General features: G+C 27.1%; 3 protein-coding genes across 6 annotated transcripts in view; 1 reads left to right on the plus strand and 2 right to left on the minus strand.

Moving 5' to 3' along the window:
- The window catches only part of LOC103575564 (uncharacterized), a 41693-nt gene extending 23295 nt beyond the window's left edge, over positions 1-18398 (minus strand). Inside the window, exons 1-8 of one of the 3 annotated variants that reach the window (XM_053739820.1) lie at positions 18142-18220; positions 17074-17249; positions 16915-16998; positions 14931-15218; positions 12648-13977; positions 11953-12560; positions 1854-2018; positions 1557-1742 (exon numbers count right to left, since the gene is read on the minus strand). In XM_053739820.1, coding sequence (XP_053595795.1) covers positions 1557-1742; positions 1854-2018; positions 11953-12560; positions 12648-13977; positions 14931-15218; positions 16915-16998; positions 17074-17184 — 2772 coding nt within the window. In that variant the 5' untranslated portion in view covers positions 17185-17249; positions 18142-18220. Of the gene's footprint in view, positions 1-1556; positions 1743-1853; positions 2019-11952; positions 13978-14930; positions 15219-16914; positions 16999-17073; positions 17250-18141; positions 18221-18342 lie in introns of those variants that run through there. The other 2 variants (XM_053739816.1, XM_053739815.1) reach the window with 2 other exon arrangements.
- LOC103575563 (carbohydrate sulfotransferase 11) lies at positions 5904-11558 on the plus strand. 2 transcript variants are annotated; one of them, XM_008555408.1, is made up of 6 exons: positions 5904-6170; positions 6235-6389; positions 8928-9099; positions 9314-9473; positions 11039-11238; positions 11304-11558. In XM_008555408.1, the coding sequence occupies exons 1-6, from the start codon at positions 6009-6011 to the stop codon at positions 11556-11558; spliced, it is 1104 nt and encodes a 367-aa protein (XP_008553630.1). In that variant the 5' UTR covers positions 5904-6008. The 2 variants fall into 2 exon arrangements, with proteins under 2 accessions (XP_008553630.1, XP_053595801.1); XM_053739826.1 differs by having other exon boundaries at positions 9314-9419.
- A 1901-nt stretch (positions 18399-20299) lies between the features above and the next one.
- On the minus strand, positions 20300-26142 carry LOC103575562 (UDP-galactose transporter senju). The gene is made up of 5 exons (XM_008555407.3): positions 25712-26142; positions 25260-25374; positions 24595-24781; positions 23687-23842; positions 20300-23613 (listed from the first exon to the last, which is right to left on the minus strand). The coding sequence occupies exons 1-5, from the start codon at positions 25794-25796 to the stop codon at positions 23134-23136; spliced, it is 1023 nt and encodes a 340-aa protein (XP_008553629.1). The 5' UTR covers positions 25797-26142; the 3' UTR covers positions 20300-23133.
- Between the last annotated feature and the right edge of the window lie 305 nt (positions 26143-26447).

Consider the following 26447-nt stretch of genomic DNA (forward strand, 5'->3'; position numbering starts at 1 on the left):
TGTCAGGGAATTTTTAAAAGTATCTATAAAAGTGTATTTTTAAATTATTTTAATCATAAAATTTCTTATTGAATATTTTAACTTACATATTTTTAACATCGAATAATCAAAAGTAGACCATGTTCAATTATTTTTACTTTTTTTTTGCTTTCTCACATGATTTAATCATCAAATTTGATTATTGATAATGAAAATATAATAAAAAACTTTGAATATCTTGATGATAAGAATTAAATTTCTGAATCAGGGAAAAATGTGAAAAACTTTACAGTCGACTACCCATCACCAGCCTGTCCGTTATAAGCCTCTTCCCCTCAATCGGCAGGTACTGAGTCCAAACAGCTTCCCCACTTAACCACTTTTTTGAGTTTCGTACCAGACAGCCCGTTATAAGCCTCTGTTAAAATTGTCTAAATTATAAACTAACAATAGGAACAAAATATCAAAATTAATGATGAAAATTTACTATCGATCTTTCGCGGATAATAATTTAATAAATATTAAGTTAAATATTATTTATTGTTGATAATTGTAATGATTAATTACAATTAAAGCTTCTGTTACAATTTAAAAGTTTTATTGAGCATTATGTTGATCAATAACAATTATTATTATTATTACTGTAATTAATACCGTTGTCATTATAATTTTTTCCATTAAAATTATTATTAGTGTAAAAAGATAAGTATTTATTTTAGCGCCATAAGCACTAGAAAAATCGGGATACTGTCGCATTGAAATGATATTAAATAAAACAGGCTTATAACAAGTAGTCGAGAACAAAACTAAACGCCTGGTAGTGGGGAGACTGAAATTACAAGAAAAATTTCTTCTATGTCCCCTAGACTAGGCTTATGACGGGTAGTCGACTGTACTGGAAAACCGAGAAATATCAGGGAATTTTGAAATAATTTCTTTGTGGCCACCCTGTTATAGTTGTGGCTGTTTAACATTTTCACGATTTTTAAAAAGTTCGCCTTTTTACGATGAAGGTTCATCTACGCTGTAAAAAATTTTTGGACTGCAGATTCAATCCGGAGTGAATGCAAAGCGGATGACTGGAAATTTATTTAATTCCCTGAGAGTGAAATTCTCTCCGAAGGGGAGTTTATTTTAAATTTAAACTCCGGATCGGAGCAAAAAATAATTTTATAATAAATCATTAAAGTAATTTCTTTAAATTATAAAAAAAAAGTACAAAAATATAACAGTAGTTTTTGAAAAATAAATTAGCAAAATTCAATTACAATTTATTGATTTTTTCAAACTTTATTTGACTAATTACGTCGTATGATGACGTAATTACATAAACCTGTATTTTTAAAGTGATGAAACACTTTTAAAAAATTAAATTTCCGCGTGAATCTACTTAAAAATATAAACTCAAAAGATTTTCCTGAGTAATTAAAAAATCTTTTTACTAAAATATAAAGAGACTTATAATTACATTGCTCTTGTTTAATTATTTAAAGTTAAATAATTTGTTGGTACTTAACACGAGTACAAAGTAAGCAAGATGTAATTAAATAAAGTAAAAATAACACATGTAAACTTACTTTAGCATTTCTCGCGTCAATGCAATGGGGTTGAAGTAATTGTTCCAAGAAGAGTGCCGGACGAAGCCTTAGCATTGCAATACGAGCAAGTTGTGCAGCATTAGGACCCCCTTGACGCGTTAAACCCCAAGCTACTTGTGGTAACCGTCGTTTAAGAGCTTCTTCACTTACACCAGCAACCACAACCTTTAAACATCGCAATTTAATAATAAACTTAACATTTACTCATCTTGACTTTTCATTTGCTCCTCAACTCACCAAGTAAAAATATAAATAAATATAAAAGTATTTACTTACTCTGGCAACAGCCATTCCAGCAGCAGCGACTCGACAACTTCTCTCACAACCCAGTACGGCGTGCAACAGTGACCCTAGTCTCGGTTCAATCGCAATCAATGCCGAGGAGGTCCTCAAAGCTGAAGCAACTCTCTCTAACCCACGAACTCGAGCTCTCCAGTCATCCTAGAGCACCAGTTGAATAAATTAAAATTTTTTTTTTTTTACGTTGAATTGCATCTTGACTCAGTACTTGCTGGGTTTTAATTTACATTCATAAAAATATAAATTAGCTTGAGAAAAAAAAATTAACTCCTCTGCTGACTTCTTTAGGTCACAAAAAAAATTTTTGAAAGTTATACTATTTATACTACACGGAAAAAGAGCAGTTTAAAAATTTAACTCATATCTGTATTTATTACAGTTTCGTATAGTAGTTACGCTGCGACTCTGAAACTGTAAAAATTACATTTTTCAGGCATAACAAATATTACGGTTTCAAACTCGATACTGTCCAGCTCTCTATACTAAACAGATTTTATGATTTTGAATTTTATTGTAAAATTAGTTAAAATTACATTTTCGATTGTTAATATTACTATTCTGTACACGCAAAAAAATGAATTATAAAAATTAGTAATTGATAACTAAAAATTTAGAATATGGTCACAATTTAATATCATTTCAAACAGTAATTTTGTGGTTTTATTGAATATATTATAATAATCTTAATTTAAATATTTAAATTTAAAGTTTATATGTGAATAAATCATGTTACAAGTAATATAAATTACTGTTTGCTAGATAAAAAAATGAAATTATAATAATTTAACGTTTCAGCTTCAACATTCGATGTTCGGAACATTTAAGTTTATAGTAAAAAAGTAAAAAAACATTCAGTATGATAAATAAAATTTTCAATGTCGAACAATTGATTTTATGTACAACGGTATATAATTATTACTTTCTTCAAATTGTCAAAAAGTATATTTTAAGCGCATCAGTTTTTGCAGTTTGAAACAATAAAATTTAACTTGTGTTTGTAAGCTTTTAATGTATGTGAAAGAATTAATCTAAAGCATTACTGATGCGCGGCTATATCTATATGGCAAGATGACGTATTTTATCATTTCAAACAATAAAATTTAAAGACCAAGAGTGACTATTTTTTTTTTCATATCAATATATTTTAGAGAATCATTCCTATACTTTTTCGCTTTCAATATTATATTATTTATGAATTACCTTCTTTGATGCGGGTTTGTTGTTCAAACAATAAAAATGAATTTAAAATCCGAATAAAATTTATCATTTATTTTTTTTGCGTGTATAGTAGTGTTCTTCTTAAGGGGTAACGATAACCGATTTTCAAATCAATTCAATTCACGGATAAACAATGAAAATTTAGACTAAAGTCTTTAGCGTTTTTTAAAACCTTGACAAAGAGCTAGACATTCGTATTTTAAAAAATTATAATTCGTCTCCGAGAAAAATTGTTTCAAAATGCTCATTTACTCTACGAGTACAACAAAGACAGTTCCGTTTATTTTTCTGAGTGTGAGAAAGAGATCCGGTAGCGTATCCTTAAAGTATAGAATTTAAAAATTACAGTGTGAGCTGTGATTTTTCTCAGATCATTAATCATTCTCGACAATTGATAACTCACAGTGTAATTTTTATGTTATCAATAAATAAGAGGTATTATTTCAGAAAGCAAAAAATACATAACCAATAAATTTCAATTTTTACAGTTTCACCTATCAACTATTAACTTTTGAATAAAGCAACAATTCAAAATAAAAAGTAAGTAATGCTTTAAAGATTTATTCAACTAAAATTACATTTTAAACAGTAAAATTTTCTGCTTAAAATTTTATTAATTTTATTACTATAACAAATTTATAAAATTACAGTAAGTTTTAATATTTAAAGATTTTTGCCCGAAGGCCTGCACGGAGAAAAATGTTGGCTCGAAACCTACCAATTTTTATTATGCTGTCGACCAAACTTGAAACAGGAAGAAAATTATCCAAAAAATTATTATGCTCATACGAAAAATTATTATGCTGTATCATAATACTTACCACGCATGAGAAACTTATCGATAAGATTTAATAACAATTACTCTCATACATTATATTAATTGTGATGCGGCATAATAATTTTTTGGATTCTTCCCTTCCTGTTTCAAGTTTGGTCGACAGCATAATAAAAATTGGTAGGTTTCAAGCCAACATTTTTCTCCAACTGTAATTTTTTCAACTGCTCTTTTTCCGTATAGTACAGTATAGTATTTGAATTTTCTCTATGGAATACAATCTGAGATCTGATATGACTCTCTATGACTAACCTCTGACTCTCTCTCTAGAGTTGAATTATTGCGATAATGTAACTACAATGAATTTGCATATTGCACTTGGTATATAAGGAATAACTGTTCTTAGTAACACGCAACACGTGCCTCATTATTATTATTATTATTATGACTATTATAATTTTTTTTTTGTTGAAATAAAAAATGCAAATTGGTATTTATTATACGTATAATTATTTTTTTAATTAGCATTTATTTAAAAAAAATGTATTTTTTTTTTTACTTTATATTTTATGATAAAAATTTTGAATTATTCTTATCATTACTATTAGATTTTTAATCATTAATATTGATCTTACACCTACTTGATTTTATCTTCACGCGACAGAAGACAGAAATGGGGTCAGTTGTAAGTTAAGAAAGAAAAAATAAATTTACATAAGACATACTCTATATCTATGTCGACGTATAAATTTACATTTGGAAATGTTTATATTTTATATATAAATTTATTTGATAATTTATTCATATTTATCGAGTTCTGACGTTGCATGATAAGGAATATAATTTTAATAAGTTTCATTATAATTTTTCTTTGATTTTGTACGAGAGCGAAATTGTTGTCTTAAAGCAAAAATTGGACTGGTTTACATTTTTTGAACACTTAAAAATTTTCCTTTAAGTTTGAAACAAATTATTTTAAGCTATTAACAAGTTTTCAAATCAGTCAGAAATATTAAATATAAATATGATTATAAATAAATATATATACATATTTTATTTTTACATCCCTATCAATCTTTTAACGATAAATGTGTTAATATAGACTTGGTTACGCTTTGAAGAAGCATTTATTCAATTTCACAGCCAGAAATATGAAATATAAATTAACTTATTTGAATACTGTATTATTAGGTTACATTTTTAGGTGATAGGGTCGAAGGACTATTTATGGCCACTACTCCATTTTGAACATTTGATACTTTATTTTAATTAATAAAAACTTCTATTGTACATGGAAAAAAAAAATAGGCGCTGCAACAGGATGAAATCCTGTTGCTCCTGCAGGATTATCATGTTACAGCAACAGGGCACCTCCTGTGGAAGCAATAGGATAAAGTGCAAGTTTCATATGGAAATTTTTTCTGTCAGTATAATAAAATTCTAAAATTTGAAAAAAAAAAAATTCAGTTTTCAAAATTTTAAAAAAAAATTGAAATTTTGAAAAAAATTTTAATTTCAAAATTTGAATTTTTTTTCAAATTTTTAAATTTTATATTATTTTACAAAAAAAGGTATATGAAACTTATTCTTAATCTTATTATTTTTACAGGAAAAATCCTGTTGCTGCAACAGGATTTAGTCCTGTTGTTCCCACAGGATGTGTCCTGTTACAGCCCCTTTTTTTTCTATGGACTAGTGTGATAATATTATTTTTGTACACATTTTGAAAATTAATTATGTCATTTATTAGTATTTATTAATTAATATTGGATAATTATTATTTTTTTTTTTTTTTTTTTTTTAGAAACCCACTTTGCCTCTTGCTTCTCTACTTCGTTTATTTCAATAAATATAAAAAAAAAAAATGAAGTTATTAATTAATATAATTAAATAAAATTTAATTTAAGAAAATTGTGATTTGAATAATTATTTTATGTATGAAGAATTTATTAAGATGAAACGGTAGTTGATTAGTATGCAGAGATCATTGCTCTTTCAAGGTGAACTTCTCATTGTCAGTCGCTGGCAGCAAGTTAGCCTGCCGAGGATTCAGTTTTCATTCTTTAAAATAATATTATACTTTTATTAATTAAATTCGTTAATTAAAACGTTTACTCATGTTTTAAGTTATTTAAATAATGCTAAGAAAATTTAATTGTGTTTGTTCAATTATTTTTTTTTTAATTTGCTTTCTTATATTTACTTTAATTAAAAATTTATCATCAGTGGATTATAAAACGAGAGGCAAAGAATTTTTATCGGATGTCAGAAAATCAAATGGAGAAATTCACCAGACAATGGTAATTCAATTATATTTTTTGTTTATTTAACTGACATATATTCATCTTTTTTATTTTTTTTCAGGTGAATCTTGAGGAAGAAAATCGTAAGAGAATTTTTCGAGTACAGAATGTTTGTAAAATTTATAATTTAGGTTGTTATAAAAATCATGACTACCAAACTAATCAAGTATTTAAATATCCACCTACGCCTCAATATTCAGTATTTTATATTGATCAGTAAGTAAAATTTAATAAATAAATAAATTGATAGGAAAACCTGCGACTAAATAAGACATCATAAAATCTATAAGTAGCCAGTAGTATATATATATATATATATATATATATATATATATATATATATATATATATATATATATACATAGCATACACGGAAAGAAAATTATGGGAATAGTTCCTATAATTTTGTAAAATTTCATTCTATACCAATATAGGAATGACGACCATAAATTATGGGAGCAGTTCCTATAATTATGGGAATGATACCCATACCATTATGGGAATGGTTCCTATAATTTATGGGAACACTTCCTATAATATTATGGGACTCATTCCCATAATATATAGAAATGATTTTTATAAATTATAGGAACCATTCCTATAATATTATGGTAATGGTTCTCATAATATCATAGGAATAGTTCCCATAATGGTATAGGGGTGGTTATTATAACATATAGGAACCATTCCTCTAATAGTATGGGTACAATTCCTATACCATTATGGGAACCATTCCCATAATACATAGGAATACTTCCTGTAATTTTCTTCCCGAGTTGTATATTATAAAAAGTCGGGGGTGGATCGGAGTCGGAGTTCCGGAGTTAAAAAAAAAATCACTCTACATAAGGAGTGAATAGGGATTTTTCATGGGCGGAGTGATTTCGGAGTGTCGCGGATTTTATTTAAATCCGCATTCACTCCAGTCCGGAGATTTAATACTTAAATAAATTTATATTTAATAGAAACAGCTGTTAATTATAAACATAATTATTTAAATAAATAATTCATTGAGATATTAATAATTAAACTTAAAATATTATGTTTTTAATTTATAAAATGTTTTAGTAACTCACTAAATTATAATTTCATATATGTAATACATAGTGAAAATATTAAATTATTGAATAGCTGTAGTGACATAGTTTTTATGGGAGTCTTTGATATTTCGGTGCAATATGAAATGTTATCTCGTGGTATGGTTGATGTAAATCATACGACAGTTTGCGACTCAGTGTAATTATATTTGTCAAAGTTTTATTATCAGCTGGTTATAATTTTTAAAAATCATTTCGCGTGAGTATGGACAGGGAGCTCGTAATTATTTCCGTACTCAATATAAATGTCTAAATATCAAAGACCTAAGCTCACTATGTATCAGTAATTTTTTTTTACAATTAATATTTCCCGAATCTCCCCTTCGGAGTAATATTCACAGTGAGAATTAAATAAATAAATAATCATCCACTCCGCGTTCACTCCCGAAATTTATTACAGTGTACTAATAAAATTATGCTAAAAAATTTTTATTTAATTACTGAGGAGATTCTGCCAAAGTAAAAAAAAATTATTTGGTTTTACTAGCAAAATATTTCAAGTTGTGTTCAAATTTTCGGGTGAATTAAAAAAAATATAAACTTTATAGGCCAGTAAACTTTGACGAGACTAGCAGTAAAACAACATATATAAACTTTTTTCAGTAGATAAATTACACGTATACTCCATTTTATTTTATTTTATTTTCATTGTACTGCGTTTAAGTAATGATGTTAAAAATTTAAGTCTGAATTACTTCAAAGTGTAAATTTCTCATGGATGTAAATAACCCGAACGCTTGTAAAAGTCAATAGAGAAATTGAAACAACAGATTATTATTTTTTTTTTTTTTTCAATAAATTTATTTTCCACCCGTCAGTTAAATAATTTAAATCGTTAATTGATTTTTTATACAGAAAAAAATAAATTCTTCAAAGTAAGAAAAAATTTGTTGACACAAGAAATTTTTTTTTTTTTTATACAATGCAAAGTATTTTTTTTGCCGACATATTTTTTTTCTGTGTGAAAATATTATGCTTTTAATCAGAATCGCTATCATTGTAATTAATTATTATTTTTATTTTCATAGATTTATATTCTACTAAAAAAATTTTTCCGAATACTTTATAAAACTTTCATTAGACTGGGGTTAAATTGTTATATATCTTCTATATCATTAATAAATGGAATATTTTAGGTAGGTAATGAATTTTAAAAATGAGGGGAATAATTCTCAGTTTACTATTCCAATACTCAGTATAAGAATTTTTATCATTCTTACAATTTTCCCAACGCGGCAAGAAATCAATGCCCGGCATTCTAAAGAAAATAAATCAGCATAAAATATTCGACTTTGCATAAAAAATAGAATATTTAAAAATCAAATTAACATAAATTTATAAAAACTTTATAATAAAGTATCAAAACTACACAATTAGTCTTAAATATTTTAACATCATTGATACAAATATTAAATATCAATTTTCACCCATTAATTTATAGACTGAGGGTGTGAAATCGAAGTGTCACAAATAATTTAACGCCAAACAGATTTTTTAAAAATTTTCCCTGATATGAAAAAAAATAACTTTTAAAAATAATATTTTCCCCATTTTATTGGAAGGATTTCATCAGTCCGTTACTATCAATAAGAAGAATAAATCAATACTGTGTGTTTTAAAAAAGTTAAATTAAATATTGACATTTTCTGTTCTCTAGAATAAATAAAATATCATACTGTCCAATATACAAAGCTGGCAGTACGACGTGGCTTCACAATATGTGTCTACTAATGAATGTATCTGAATCTGTATTGACTAATGAAAAAGAACAAATATCTTCGATTGCCCGAAAAGTAATACCAGAGCTAGATTTCCCAGAGGCTGAAAAAGTTATTATTTTTTTTTTTCTTTTCTACTTTAAACTTATTGTTGAACTTTTTTTACATCATAATTTATTTTACTTTATACATCATTTCACATTTTATTTATATTTATATGCTCTCGTTTACTCGATTTATCTTACATTATATATGTTTGTTCTAACATATATGCACATGAATATAAATATAAATATGAATATAAATAAAATGTTTATAACTGCAGGCAATGCTGGCCACGACAAAACTTCTAATAGTAAGACATCCTTTTGAAAGATTGTTGAGCGCTTATCGTGATAAACTTGAGAACTCAATTGCCGGAAGAGAACATGGTACTCTTCATTTTTATCGAAAATATGGCCGTACTATTGTCAAAAAATATCGGGGTAATTTTTTAATTCTTTTTTTTTTATATGAAAAAAAAAATTATTTAATGGTTTTAATATTACACGGAAAGAAAATTATGGGAAGTGTTCCTATGCATTATGGAAATAGTTCCCATAGTGATATGGGTACAATTCCTATACCAATATGGGAACCATTCTCATAATGGTATGGAGACTATTCCCATATCACTATGGGTACTATTCCAATAATGGCATGGGAATTATTCCTATAGTATTATGCACGGAAAGAAAATTATAGGAAGTATTCCTATGTATTATGGGAATGGTTCCCATAATGGTATAGGAAATGGACCCATACTATTATAGGAATGGTTCTTGTATATTATAGGAACCATTCCTATACCGATATGGTAACCATTCCCATGATATTATAGGAATGGTTCCCATATTGGTATAGGAATGGTTCCTATAATATTATGAGAATGGTTCCCATATTGGTATAGGAATGGTTCCCATATTGGTATAGGAATGGTTCCTATAATATTATAGGAATGGTTCCCATATTGATATAGGAATGGTTCCTAGAGTATTATGAGAATGGTTCCCATATTGGTATAGGAATGGTTCCTATAATATTATGAGAATGGTTCCCATATTGGTATAGGAATGGTTCCTATAATATTATGAGAATGGTTCCCATATTGGTATAGGAATGGTTCCTATAATATTATGAGAATGGTTCCCATATTGGTATAGGAATGGTTCCTATAATATTATGAGAATGATTCCCATAATATTATAGGGATGGTTCCTATAATATATAGGAACCATTCCTATAATAGTATGGGTAAAATTCCCATACCATTATGAAAACCATTCCCATAATACATAGGAATACTTCCTATAATTTTCTTGCCGTGTAGAAGTAGTTTTTATACTTTTCTTTGAATTAATATTTTCATGATAGAATGGGAACCATTCCTATAATAATATAGGAACCATTACTATAATATTATAGGAATGGTTCCCATAATAGTATGGGAACGATTCCCATAATATTATAGGAATGGCTCCCATACTATTATAAGAACCATTCGTATAATTATTGGAACCATTCTCATAATGATATGGGTATCATTCCCATAATTATATGAACTATTCCTATAATTATGGGTAACATTCCTATAATCACAAAATTATAGGAAACATTCCCATAATTTCCTTTCCGTGTGAAAACTATTCCCTTAATGTTATGGAATCATCCCTATGTCATAAAAAAAATTTTTTTTTTTTTTTCAAAATAGTGTAGAAATTTTTTCAAAATTAGAGATTTTATCGAAATTCAAATTTTTATTTACAAAATTTAAATTTTCTTGAGTGTTCTGTGCTGACAAAAAATTTCTGTTAAAAATTTTGATGTTTTCTGCCAAATACGAATTTTTTTTCAATGTTTGAATTTTTGTTTTTATGTTCTATAATATTTCTGTGTATTGTAGAAGTGATTTCCACACTTTTCTTTAAATTAATATTTTCATGATAGTATGGGAACCATCCCCATAATTTTCTTTCCGAGTAATGTTTTTTTTTTTTTTTTTATACAAAAGACAAAAATTTTACTCCACCAACGGAAAATGAATTTATACGTAAAGAAAATGAACCAAAACCAGCAGGTATTGAACCAACATGGAAAGAGTTTGTAAATTATCTCATAGACATTAATTTAGAAAATTACGCCGACGATCATTGGATCCCTTATTATCTATACTGTACCCCTTGTTCTCTTAACTACACATTCATTGCTAAAGTAAGTACTACATGAATAATAAAAATATAAAAACTAAGTAAATATAATTATATATTTATTGAAAGGTGGAATCGCTAGATCGAGATCAATCATTCATAATAAACAAACTAATTCTCAACAATAAAATCCGACCTATTCATCGGCATCAAGTATCACTGAATGATAAATCGAATCCATCGAAAATTTATTTCCGTCAGTTGACACAACAACAAATATCACAACTTTACAATAAGTACAAACTTGACTTTGAAATGTTTGATTACTCCGCAGAGATTTATTATTCATACGCTTCAGACTTTTTCCAATACAACGACTACTAAATCAAGTCTAAACAATTTTATACATACAAATAAATATCAATTAATATGAAAATCTTTAAGCAAAACTGAAAATTTATTTATTTCAAAAACATTATCAGCCCGAAAGACATTCAAATGAATGGACTTTAAATGACGTCGCAGAAGCGTCTACAAACTTTCTGGCGCATGAATCGATCGACCCACTTTTAGACCACGGGGCTTTATATCAAAGGGATTTTAAGCGGAACTTTGATTCAACTATTACGTGCTGTTGCGATCGTCATCGTTGCATGCTCGAACAATCTTACGTTATGATTATTAATTACAAATATCAATTGTTTATCACAACTATCATAACTCCCAGAGCAATTAATCATCAAATCAAGACTATATTCATAATTATAATAATTTTTACCTTATTATGAAGATCATTAAGCACTTCCTGATCAACGAGACCAAGTTCCTCCCAACTGGGTTCTTGTGTTTTATTTTCTCCTTCACTACTACTGCACGTATGGCTTTCATTACCCGAATCAAAATTCTTGGCAATTGTCTTGCTATCACAAAACTTTTTCGATTCTTTGTTGTTTTCATTTATTTCTTTTTTCTTATCCTTCCCCTTCTCCTTCTCCTCATTTTCTTTTTCCTTCGTATCCTTTTCTCGAGCCTCAACCGCAACAACTTTTTTATTCTCTTCAATACCAAGAGTTTTACTATTTTCCGTGTTTAAACTTTCTTCTTTAAATGTATCATTAGTGGATAATACAACTGGAGCATTTAATTCACCAATAGATACACGATCAGATAAACTTTTCGGCTCTTGGGTATTTTCATTTGATTGTACACCATCACGACCACTACCAGCAGCATCAACTGACGATGAAGATACTGAAATCGGAGAAACTTGACGACTATTGCCGCTTTTAATAGGACTCGAGAGTTCCATAAGTATGTAGTTACGTTCTTTACGTGGAAAACTTTCAAAACCAACGACTCTCTTTGGTGATCGTAGTTTATCATCTTCTAAAAAACAATAATTAGCTGAATTTTTACTCCTTCCTTCATTTAATTTATTATCATTATTAATGTTTAAATTCAAATTATTTTTACCGCCTTTTGAATTTACCATATCAATGGTATTAAAACTTTTAGCGTGTAAGTTTAAATCCCCAGATCTATTTGAGTTTCCTGAGTTAACTTTAGCTTCCGGATACTCAACAAAATTAATTTCATTTGTTCTCTCACCCGATTCATCAAATTTATTAAAATAACAAACACTTTCCTCGGAAGATTTTATTCTAACCGCAGATTTACTCGCCGAAGTTTTTACTTTTTTTTTACGCTTCTCAACAAACAAATTACTTTCTTTTTTCACCGTTTTATCCTCGATTGATTCGAAAACTTCAAAGGACCAGCTGCGATCGCTTTCTTTTATTCCAAAAATACCATCGACGTTATTTAACTTATTATTATTATTATTATTACTATTATTATTATTAATATTATTATTATTAGAATTGTCTTTAATTTTAGCTGATGTCTTCATAAGAATACTTTTCTTGGGATTCAAACTGCCATCGTGAACATAATAGCCGCGTTTAGGACTTGCTGATACACTTCTTGATCTTTTGGGTACTTGGCACCGTGAACTAGGAGTACAAGGATGAGATAATGATCTGGGAGGCCTGTAGCTCGGCATTTTAGTAACCGGTGATATTGGCAAAGGTATGCGTGTAACTGGGACATCTGATTGTATCATTTGAGAGTCATCGCTGTCGGGGGTACGTAATTTAACGATTTCACCCCCGAAATGAACACGTCGAGGTGTTTTGCGTCTCTCAATCCACATTTCCTTTGACTCATCTTTCAACTTCGATGAGTCGTCCAGCTTAAGAGGACTATCTAGGCTGTCATCTGAATCGTCATCTTTCTCTTCCAGAATAGTCATTGTGATAGCGGTCTGCTCATTAAATTTAATCTCCGTCTCTAAAACAACACGTGACGGTGGGATAGTTTCCTCTTTGTTTTCTCTTTCTCTTTTTTCCTCGTCATTACTCCTCTCGGCTTCAACTTTGTCAAGCTTATCATGCTTAAACTTTTTTTTACGAATTTTTTTACTCCTCTTTGGCATTGAATGAACATTGTAGACTTGACTTAAGTTATCAAAGTCCTCTTTAGCTCCGGGACAATCCTCTAGGTAAGACACAAATTCATCACCAATAACGTCGCGAATTTTTACTAAAGACTTTAAAGCTATCTCTTGGTAATTTATGTCACTGAGCCGACTTGCTAAGGCATTTATTACTGTCTTCAAACTCTGACGCGATGGTTTAATGCTTCTTGATGATGGGAATAACAAACTTGGCGCACTCAAAATAACACCCAGGGTAATGTGAGATTGGATATCGAAATTATTTCTGTTTATTCCTTTGTCTATTATCTGTAAAATTAAAAAATTTCATTTCAAAAGTCATATATTTATATATGAGGGTGGCCCAAAAAAACCGATTATTTTTTTTTTCAATTTCGCATGAAAATTTGTTGGCTTACGATATTTTAAGAAGTCTCTCCAAAAATCAGCTCGATAAAAAATTTTCAAGAGGTCGCTCACGAATTTTGAAAATATAAAAAATGATCGAAATTTGAATTTTTATTTCAAATTTTTTTCTTTATGGCAGCAATAGTTTATATTTGTGAAATGATGACTACCCTGAAAATTTAAGCCCAAAATTTAAATATTTGAACCTCGCTCAAGAATTTTGAATATTTCAGAGTACTGTCTTTTGAACGTTTTCGAGCGAACCTTGAATATTGATAATAAAGCTTCTCGATTTTCTCACCATCAATTTGCATGACAATGAATGAAAATATAACCCGAGAAATAGAAATAATGAGTTATTTACATACTTTTTTATTTTTTGATTCAATTTTTAGGTTTTTTCGCTTATTCAAAACTTAGCAAATTTTATTGTTTAAGACTGTCCTGTATATTTTTGGTTATACAAAGATTGAGTTATAAAAAAATACAAAAACTAATTCAAAGTATTAGTCACATATTATCAGTTAATATTCAAAATTCTTGAGCGCCGTTTAAATATTTAAATTTTGGGCTGAAATTTTCAGCATAGATGTGATTTTACAAATATAAACTATTGCTGCCACGAGAAAGAAAAAAATTAGAAACAAAAAATTCAAATTTCGATCATTTTTGATATTTTCAAAATTCGTCAGCGACCTTTTGAAAATTTTTTATCGAGCTGATTTTTGGAGGCTTCTTAAAATATCGTAAGCCAACAAATTTTCATGCGAGATCGAAAAAAAAATAGTCGAATTTTTTTGCGCCACCCTAATACAAATTTATCAAATTAATTACTAAGTAATGATCAAACTTACGGTCTTAATTATAGCGTCGCGAGTAGAACTGTACAGTAAATAAACACGTAATGTATCGAGTGCGCCTTTACGTACTGCAGGAGCGAGATGCCCCAGATTGTTAATAAGCTCACCCACAACTGGCTCCATAATTTCATCGACGTGATCTTCATCAAGTGTCGGAATAACATCAACCAATACTCTAAGTGCATGTTGACGTACTTCCCATTCAGGATCACGGAGTCTTGATGATATCTCATTGAATACTAAGCATGTGTCCACGTCCGGAGGAAATTGCTGCGTCCGTACCTATTATTGATTTGTATATTGAGTACAGATATATTATATTATACAATAAGATCTATGGTTTATTGTTTCTTGTTCGGTATTTTGGTATACTAATCACTATTTCCATTCATTTACATATCTATTGATTTATTACATTATTAATATTTATTTATACATTTTAAGTAACGGAGGGGGAAAAATAAGCCCACTTGCCAAAAAAGGTCTACTCTGATTAAGAAATCTGATTTTAAATGATTTTAGATGACGTAACCCTGATTTAAAAATCTAATTTCAAATGATTTGAAAAATCTAAATTATTTTATATTGTATCATATCATAAAATTATAATTTTAAATAATTCAAAATAATTTAAAATTCTCAACTTCGAATTATTTTAAATCATAAAATTATGAACTAGAAATCGCGATATTAATGGATGGCTGCAAGAAGCTTCGACTTCATGGTCAATTAAATAAAGAATAATAATAATATTATTTTATAATTCGATTTAATTTGAAATGATTCGAGAGTTCAGTCATTTCAAATAATTTTGAATTAGCAGAAAAACCAGTAATTGCTAAATTATTTTCTAATTTAATTTAATTTAAAATGATGCAAGAGTTGAAATTATTTCAAATAATCTGAAATATGATTTAAAATGATTGATTCCAAAATTTATACTCAAAAGCAAACCAATTCAGAAAATTTGGACTGATTCAAAATGATTTAGAGTTAAGTAATCTCAGTTCATTCCAAATTAGATTTCTTAATCAGAAAACTCTTAATAATTTTGAATAATGCCAAATTGTCTGAATTGTTTTGCTTTCAAATTTAAATTTTGAAACGAATCATTTTAATTCATATGGAAAAAAGTAACGAAACATTAATTTATGACTCGAAATTATTTAAATTGTCGAATCATTTTGAATTGAATTCCATGAAAAAATAATAAAGGAATTTCTAGTTCGTTGGTCAATTCAAAATCATTTCAAATTATTTGAACTGTCGAATCATTTTAAATTAAATAGAATGAGAAAATAATATCACAATTTCTGGTATGATTTAAAGTACAGTAGGACCTCGTTATAAGACTATTAGTTTCTCTCTCAAACTATCGTGATACCTGGTTTATAAAAAAGACAACAAATAAGTTTACAACCAGGTGGGACTGTCATTTGAAGTTTAGAATTTTTAATTGATTTGAATTATTTCAAATTCAATTTTATGATATGATACAATATGAAATAATTTCGGTGTTCTAACTAGCAAACATTTTCAGATAGCAAGTCGGAAAATATTATTCGAGTAACCTAGACAAAAATATCATACATATACTAGATATGAAATTGATTTTTAAATAGAAAAAAAAATTTTTAAATAACTTTCTTTTCGCACAAATGGAGGATTTTCTAAAATGGAGAGACAATGTGCTAATTAGAACGTCAATTTAAATTTTTCAAATCATTTCAAATTAAATTTCTTAATTAGAGTATTAAAATTTGACTTTAGTAACAAAAATCATAATGCAAATTTGGCCATTTTTAATTTTTGAAAAAAAAATTTTCTGCCCATTTTGCCTCACATATTTCTTTTTAAATACTGTGTGAAATTGATATAAAATATTTATTTAGTGACCAAAAAAATGTAAAATAAAATTTTTTTTTCTCAAACTCCCCCTCCCATTTTGATCAAAATAAAAAAACGAATAAAAACGTACCACGTGTTCCCAGAGTGGTGTTAACTGTATGAACTGTTCAGTTTGTTGCTGAACAGGTGTCATCTTACGTCCTGTCACTTGTTTCTTTAAGAGAGAAAAAAAATTCAAATTCAAATATTTGCCGCGTAAAATTTAAAAAAATTAATAAAAGAAACAAACCTCCGGCGAATCAAAAGAAGACACCGGTTCTTCTTCTTGGGGCTGTGGAGGCCCCGTTCTTGATGATCCCGTCATCGAGGACACAGTCTTATACCCCACACACTCTGACATACCTTATCACTCATCCTCATTTAAATTTTTATCATGCCGTCACATTTTAAACAAATCTTCAAACACTTAAAATAAAATTTAAAAAAAATTAATCAATCGATTTTAGTCTCCATAAATTTTATCAATTACATAAATTAAGTAAACATAAATAAACATATGAGTAATGTTTTCATATTAGACATTAACATGTGATCCGAGCATGTGAAAATCGACAAGAAATTACTGGGTACGTTTATCGAGCGACAATATCTACATATTAAACTTTTCGCTTAAGAACTATTTTTTCTAACTAGTATAAGTCGTAAAGAGGCGTATTAATAAATTGTATATCAATATTTGTTGGCTATATATATAATAAGTAGTAATATAGCGGCGAATGTTTGGGTTCAAGGCCCGGTTTTAAATTTTAAACTGATTATTTAGCGGTTTTTTTTATTGTTTATTCACTTGACATTTTTAAACACACGTCAAACTTACGCTACTCATTTGCGTATAAACTTTTAAACTTTATAAACAACAGCAACAACAATAACACTCTTTAGCATTGAAGTTTAAATTAAAAATTAAATTTTTATCAAGTCCTAAGACGTTAAATCAAACGAGTTATCGTTATATCTTACGTTATTTTAACCAAACACGTAACATGATACAAAGAAAAAATATTTTTTTACCCTGATACACGAAAGAAAATACTTATTTAACATTTATCATTATTGAGAATTTATATAAAATATTTAAATATAAAATATAAAACTTTAAAGTTTTTAATTAAAAACAATTATTTAAAAATTTATAAATTAATAAATAATAAAATAGTTTTCAAGAAGTTTTAAAAAAAACACATTAAGTTTAAATTTAAATGATAAATTACAGTGTAATAGATGGTAATGATAATGTACGGATATAAAAGTAGAAAAAAAAAGTTTGAAATGAGTTGTTAGCTTATGAAAAACCTACTTGTTAAAGAAAGTAAAAAAATTCAAAAATGCCGGTTTATTTTTTTTTTAACGAGTAGCAGCAGCAAACTCGAGCACAGCTGGCATGTGACTGCGTGCGGTAGCATGAGGAAGGGATCAGGGAAATCCCTCTTTCTGCTTTCACTCTTTCTATACCGTTACCTCGGTGTACTATACCTCTATTACTTATATACATACTTACCCTTATATATGTTTTTGTACTTATATACATTAAACTCATACTCATGCGATAATATAAGTGTTGTGTAGATTGTAACAGAGCATAGTTTACGATGTATGTATATATATGTATATATAAATGTGATAGAACACAAGTCTGGTGCGCATGAATATCGACCACCCCCCACTTAATTCTTCGGCATCAACTTCTGATGGCTATTTCGCTATTCCCGGCAGCGATTTAACGTAGTTTACATACACGATTTTACACCAGTTACCCATTGACCCAAGGGACTAATTATTTATTTTATTTTACACCTTGCTGCGGTAAACGCTAAATAAAAATCTGTAAATCTGACCATGGTCGGCATACAAGTAGTCAAAGGACTTGATAGTCAGGCTTTAAATCTTAAGTTCAGTAGAATGAGAACTTATTTGTCAGACTCAAACTGCTTGAAAAAAATTTTATTATAAATATTATTAGTCGATTGGATATCATTGCTATGGTAATTTATATGACAGAGGTCAGAAAAATTGGAAATAATAAAAATTAAGGAAATTATTAAATGATTTTTAATCGATACCTCAGTAGAAAACCTAAATGTAGATTTGTAAAATAAGATTTTTAATTTTCTGTTAATAATTATTATAGTATATGTTGTATAAACTTACACGTTTAGTTTAAATTTTTGAATCATGACCCGGGAATAAATAATTTAAATTTAAATTTCAATCAAATCTGAAAAAAAAGGTAAAAAATTTTTAATTTTGATGAGGAATATTTTCGGTTCATAAAAAAAAAATGTTTGAAAAAATTAAATATACGATGATCTTATTGAATTTCAAATATTTTTTCCCGGGAAAATTTTGAATTTCAAATATTAAAAATTCAAAAGAACTGAAACTTAAAAAAATACGAAATATTATTTTTTTTCACATTATTTAATAAAATTTCATACTAAACAAAAAAAAAATATATATATACTTTGATATAGATATTGTTTAAATATTTTTAGTAAAATTAAAAAAAAAAATTGTCTGATTTTTTTCTCGTACAATAAAATTTGGGAGAAATTTTCTACAGAATGCAAAAATATTAAAATAAATTTATTAATGAAGAAAAGTATTCTTTAAATCGTGAATTGGGAGCAATGATAAATTTGAATAAATTATTGGGGATAATAGATGAAGAATGGTGCCGTGTCCTTAGCCTAAAGTGCGAGTATACGAGACTAAAGCTGTTGATCTTGAGGATTTGTTTGAGGCCATGTCGATCGTGTGTCCTCAAAATAACTTTGAGTTTTGCTACTTATTACTACTACAACTCACAACTCGGCTGTTGGCTACAATTGGCTCTTTTATTATTCACGAGAGTCGAATGTCTTGTAACCGTCAAGTCTTCGTGTTCTAGACGTGTAATTTGATAATAGATCCAATAGTTGATTCAATTATTTATTTCATCAATTTACTAAAATTTGATTATCTGGAAAACTAAAGATTTTCAAATAAAATTCACAATTTTCACACTTTCTTTTTTTATTTTTCCTCATAAATATAATTTATTTCTTTACAAGCTTTAATTATCTTTACATAAATTTGTTTTTTATCGAGTATTAGAATTTAGTAGTACGTCCGTTATTTTATTATACATATTAATGTCATTATTATAGTATAATAAATAAATGATTGAGATTGGAGAGTAAGAAAAGAAGAGGAAGAAAGAATTATGTTAATAGATTAGGTAGCTGGTGAAAAATGTGGGTCAATTTTCTACAGTCAGCTGTAGTCTAAAAACTCCTGCTACTATTTGGACACAATAATATAACGGGAGAACTTTTGACTTCCGGGCAAAGCCAGCGTTCTCACGCAAACATTAGTACCCCATACTTCTACCTGCACCCCATATTAAGTGGGCCACAGGACAAATAAAGTTGATAAGATCAATTAATAATTTTCATTATAATTATATTCACTTTTTTTTTTATTTATTTATTTTTTTTTTTCATCTATTAGCATACATTAGACACAGACTGATATATATAAACCCTTGATTTTATTGTAATAGTATTAATAAATTATTTATGACTAGTAGATAATTAAAAAATATTTATTTATTCTTTTGCTAGGCAGTATTGATTACTCAGTTATTTATTCAATTTTTATTTAAAGATTATTATAATTCATTGTTATTCATGGTGACCACAGATTTTCGAAACTGAAATTCCCTGACTTTTCCAGGTATTCTAGTCAAATAATTTAAAAATTCCCTGACCGTATGTAGTAATATTAAATCATTGGAAATATTTATTTAATGCAAAATAAAATGCTATGAGTCAGTTCAATAAATAATAAATCATTGTCGTTAAATGAAACTTTATTTTATTATTTGTCAATGTTCATAGATTTTTTTTATTTATTAAATGAATAATTTTTTATTTTTTATTTTAAATCTGTTTTTATATAACTTACTCTATAATAAAATATAAATAAATTTTTCATTTTCACTAGAATAAATTTCATAAATAAGAACGTTTTATAGAATATTAATAAAATATTAATCAAGTACGCGAATAATAAATATAGTGAAACTTATTAGTTCAATACTTGTGTATACTTTCAATGTTTTTGGTTTTTTAACTTGTCAATATGCATGTTAATAGCTTGAAGATCCTGACGATTGGTTTCTACTAAGACTTTTTTTTTCTAACAGCCTTTTTAATTCTAACTGCTTCATTTTTTCGCTATCGAATAAATTTCTACTTATTTTTTTTCAAGATTATATTACAATCGTATTCGCGCCGCGCTGCTTTTTGAACAGTTTGACAGAAAAAAAAATTTATCGTTTTTTCAGTCGAAAGAAAAGAAAGTAAAAATTTTCCCAGCTTTGTAACGAAATTCCCTGACTTTTCCTTGATTTTTCCAGTACATTTATGATTCCGACAGTTCCTGGTTTTCCAGAAATGTGGCCACCATATTATTTGACTTAGACTAATTAGATTAATTAATACTTTCATTAGCTAGTAAAAAATTATCATTTATTTAAGTAGAATAAACTACTCGATTGCCAGTCCCTCATTATTATTCAGCTTTCTTATACATTTTATTGTTTTAAACTGATAAAAATTAGTTTAATTAAAAAACTACATTCTTGATCCAAAAATTAATTTATCGAACATTTGCAATAAAATTATTTTATTGATAGAAAAAATCACAATCACTTTAGTAATAACTATTTTTTAATAGGGGCAGTATATGAAATTCGTTCGCACTTATAGAAAAGCGGGTGTCGTTTACTGTGACCAAATGTAACAAGTAAGCTCGGGGTGTCTAAAGAAACGTGAAGTTCGCAGCACATCATACAATTTTGAAAATTTTTCTATCAGTTTTTTGAAATCACAGTTACTTATTAAAATTTTTTTATTGCAATTGATGAATATTTAAAAATATTGAAATTTGTTTGCTCTTAATTGTCATATATCATTATGGGGAAGGGAGGGGGGTCTTGCCATTTGTGACGCAATAGGAGAGGAGTCGCAAAAAATGTGACATAGCGTGACGAACAAGGGTAAGTCTAAAAAGGCAAAATTTTGCGTGACGTTTTTTATGAACGCCCCAAAAAAAAGTCTACTTACTACAAAATAAAATATTTCTAAAACAAATTTTTATATATTTACATATTTTGTTGTGTTTAATGATATAGGTTGTAAAAGAATAGTTTGTTAATTTGTTTCAAAAATATTTTATTTTGTAATAAATAAACTTTTTTTTTTTTTTCAAATTACTAAAAAAGATATTGTGATTTATTCATTAGAATATAATTTTATTAAAAATTTTCAAAAAATTAATTTCTTAAATCAAGAATTTAATTTTTCAATAAAAGTATTTTTTCTATCAGCGACTTCCGCTTTTTTTCAAACATATTTAACCAGATCATTTTTGCACTAAACCTTTTCTAATTGTATTCTTATATTTTATTCAACCATAGCTTACAATATATTCCACTATACGTTACACAAAACGCTCATGCGATAGCTCTGAACTCTCATTCTTCATCGAACCAAGTCGCTGAATTATTTTAAGAGATAATTATTTTTCTTACGGACTAGACGGATTCTTTGTTAAATTATTTATTTTCATTCAACCAAGTTATTACTTTCATAAAAAATTTAGGAGCATAAACTGATATTCCGTTACAGATTTACTTATTTTCATTTTATATGGTAATTTATAAAAAAATTTTCCACTAATTAATTTTACATTTTAAATTAAAATTTTTACAAACAAAGTCATAGGTCGTTTAGGCGGACGTGGGGCTTTGATATATTTTACAGGAAAAATAAAACTGAGCAAAAGTCTATTTTGATTATCGAACTACAATCATCATCACAGCCCTCGATAGCTAATATATTAAAAGCTAATTTATATTATAAATAAATTAAATTAAAAATTTTTCTTAATTATAATTTAAAATATAAAATTTCTAATAAAATTTTATTTTAAAAAATCTTGCAGAAAAATGTCAGATTTTTCTTTTTTTAACTGACGTTTAGTTTTTTTCAATCCGTTAATAAAATATTAACACAGTGACAAAATTTTTAGGCGATTTAATTTTTGTAGAGAGAAGAGATCATCTAAAATTGCCCTCAAAACAAAATTTTGTTTTAAAATAAAAAAAAAAATTTTTAATTTTTATGGAGCATAAAATTAGCAAGAAAAAATTTATAGGCGGGAAATTTAAAAAAGTGAGAGCTGGGAACTGAGCAGTTGACTTTTATGAGTAAAAAATAAATAAGTAACTAGAGTAATAAATAAATTAAACAATTAATTCTTCGAGCTCTTCTTTGTCATGTTTGACTTCTATTTTTGGAGAGACATTTTGTACTGGATTTTGTGAGTATATTATTACCGCATAACTTACCATAGCTATTGCCAGTATTGTGTTCATATAAATAGGAATACCAAATATTATCCAACATAGTATTGCAGTGAACACGAGTTCTAAGGCACTGGCAAACGTTTTTAATATCGAATTTAAATTTTTAAGAAAAAATGAGGTAATTATACCTATTGCCGCGTTATTTATTATTATTAATAACACCTTTGGTTGAAACAGAATACTAGGACCTAAGTCGTCAAATACTTTTAGGAAGTTACCCTGTACTATTAATAAAAATACATTACAAATACTACTGTCGATGTACATAAATGCATTTTGTAAAAAAATGTCAATATCTGCGCCCTGGCCTTTGAGAAGATATTCATTGTATACTCCTGCTAGACAGGAACAAATCGTCTGCAACAAAGAAGTTTTTTTGTTAATTGCCATACAATAATCTTTAATTAATTAACATTTTGTTAAAACTTACTTGTATAAAAATGAAAAATAAATTTATATTTAATGGGAAGTTTTTTAATAAATTACTGCTGTTTAAATTAAAGTCAACGTGTTTCATCATACAGCCAAGAGTTAAAATCACTAATGAAATCCATTGCTTTGATGATAATTTTTTTTTAAATACAACCTAAGGAATAAATAATTTATTATTACTATTAGATATTTAATTAATAATAAAAGACATTATATAATATTTTATTTTAACGAATTTATTACTTGTATACAAAAAAAAAACGACTCATTTCAACGAATAAAAAATGATAACTTTGTAGTATAATTAAAAAAACTTATTTTTCAAATGTTCATTTATAAGTAACAGATGCTTGAGCAAGATTCTGGTAGCAGTCTTGAGCAAAACCCCTGGCTACTAGTGTCTTTTTTTAGGTATGGGTCTTGTGCATGGGAGTCTCAACTCCAAGATCAAACGAATTTATTTACCTATCTACCTATTTTCAACTATTATCTTCCTCCAGAATAGAGTTATAATCTAGCATGAATTTCTTGTGTAAGGCTTGCATTAGACTTGCTATTTAAATTTAGCCACAAGTATCTGCAGCAAGACACATAGGTAGGAAAAGACACTAACGTCTATCGAACGAGACCAGGCTTGCTCAAGCCGTGAATAAGATTGTTTGGTGAGGACTATCAAACTATTTTTTATTCAATTTCATTAACTAGAAAAGGCGCGAACCAAATTTTTATTTGTTCATATATTTGAACTATTCTATTGTGTAAATAATTTTTTTTTTAATTTAGGCGCTTTTATTTGAACTTTAAGTGCAGTAAGAAAATTAAAAAATTTAATTTAATTTTCTAATTGACATTAAATTAATTATTTTCAATTAAAAAAAAAAAATTGACAGTTTTATAAACAATTACCTGAAATATGATGCCAGTAATAACAACACGAAATTGTAACAACAAATAATATGTTGTCGGATCAAACGCAGCTAAATTTACAAATGATAAATTATTGTAAAAGCAGTACAATAATGATGGCACCATATAAAGTAAAAATATCTTACGATATTTTATGAGTTCGTGAAAAAATAATGATGCATTATTGCTGTAAAAAAAATTTATAAATTAAAGGGATTTTTATCTTTTAATATTCTTGCCTGAAAATCATCGAAATATACTGCAGTCAGTAAACTTTCATGTTTAAATAAATCACATGTAATGGCGGGAAATTTTAAACTCAGGTTAAAAGTCACGTGTTCAAATTCGATGATCACAACTAAACTGCATGTTGAACTTTGAATGAAAAAACACCTTAATAATTAAATCAGCTGATAATTATCTGCTGAATATAAATATTTAAAAATTTTCTATTTCATTAAAAACTAATTCTTTATAATTTTTAAAATATTTAAGTTTTTTAAAAATTTAACTTCAGGCTTTTATGTAAATTATCAAACTTTTTATATAATAAAAAAAATGATCAATAAACTACAAAATAAAAATTCGAAGTTATATTCTAAGTGTAATAAAAAAAAAATGTTTTTTTAAATAATTAAACTTAAATAAAAAAAAAATAAACTTACTCGCGGCAGTACAAAATAATTGATACAATTAATTTAACAATTTCAGTTAAAAGTACAACAGTTACAAAATTATATTTATAATCTCCTTTATTTTGCGACCATGTTACAATAATTCCTGAAAAAAATAAATGTATTCATCAATTAATTAATTAACAAGACAATAAAAATATAAATATAACCTCTCTTTTTGATCCTGAAGACCAGACAACAGTTTTCGAATTTTGACAATTAAATTTAAAAAATAAAATAAAAATATGCACATATAGAAAATTAAAAAAAACTACATGTGCAATTTTTTAAAATATTTTTTTTTATAATTTATAGTTTTAAAAAAGATTCAAAAATAATTGGACGTCAATTGACTTCAGTATCATTCTTTTTTTTATAAATAAAATAAAAAATATATGTGAATATATAACTATTAATTTAAAATAATAATAATTTTTGATTACCTTGATTGATAAATAATGCCATGTAGGAAACAAATATAACTCCACTCCATCTTCCAGGAAATAATTCTCCCCAATTAATGGCCATTATAATAAATAAATATTGCAATTATTATTTTTATATAAATTTAAATAATAATTACTGTCACTATTCATAGTCAAGAAGTCATAACACTTTGGCGTTTCGATCTGAATAATAATGGCATTGACAACAATCGCGACAATAAATCTTGGACATACTTTTACTGCTTTGTTATCTCAACTGTGATTCTTTTGCTGAATGACATAAAACTACTACGCATGTCTCGGACTGCTGGACAATTTGTATTTTGAATTCTGATGCCAGTTAGAAAATATTTTTAAATATATTTACATTAAAAAATTATATTTTGCTGAAAAACCAACAATCCCATTAATTTTGATAATTATTTTTTTTTGTTTAGATCAAGAATGGAGATTTTTCAAATAAAAAATAAAAAAATTTATGTAGAATTCAATGAAACTTTTTGATAATAAATAATGTCATTTGATAACTAATGAATTTGATAAGAAAATATTAAAAGAATACAAATTATGATAAAAAAGACAGTGTGAATATAGCAGACAGACAAATTTAAAATTATTAATAAATAGAGTAAATAATAAATAAAATAAAATTTTTAAAAAATGGGCGTTTAAAAAATTTTTAAATTAATAAGTGCATTTTTTATGAATACTATTTTTTAAATTATTTACCCTA

This window comes from Microplitis demolitor, chromosome 1 (genome assembly GCF_026212275.2).
Source record: "Microplitis demolitor isolate Queensland-Clemson2020A chromosome 1, iyMicDemo2.1a, whole genome shotgun sequence".
Taxonomy (NCBI): Eukaryota; Metazoa; Arthropoda; class Insecta; order Hymenoptera; family Braconidae; genus Microplitis; species Microplitis demolitor.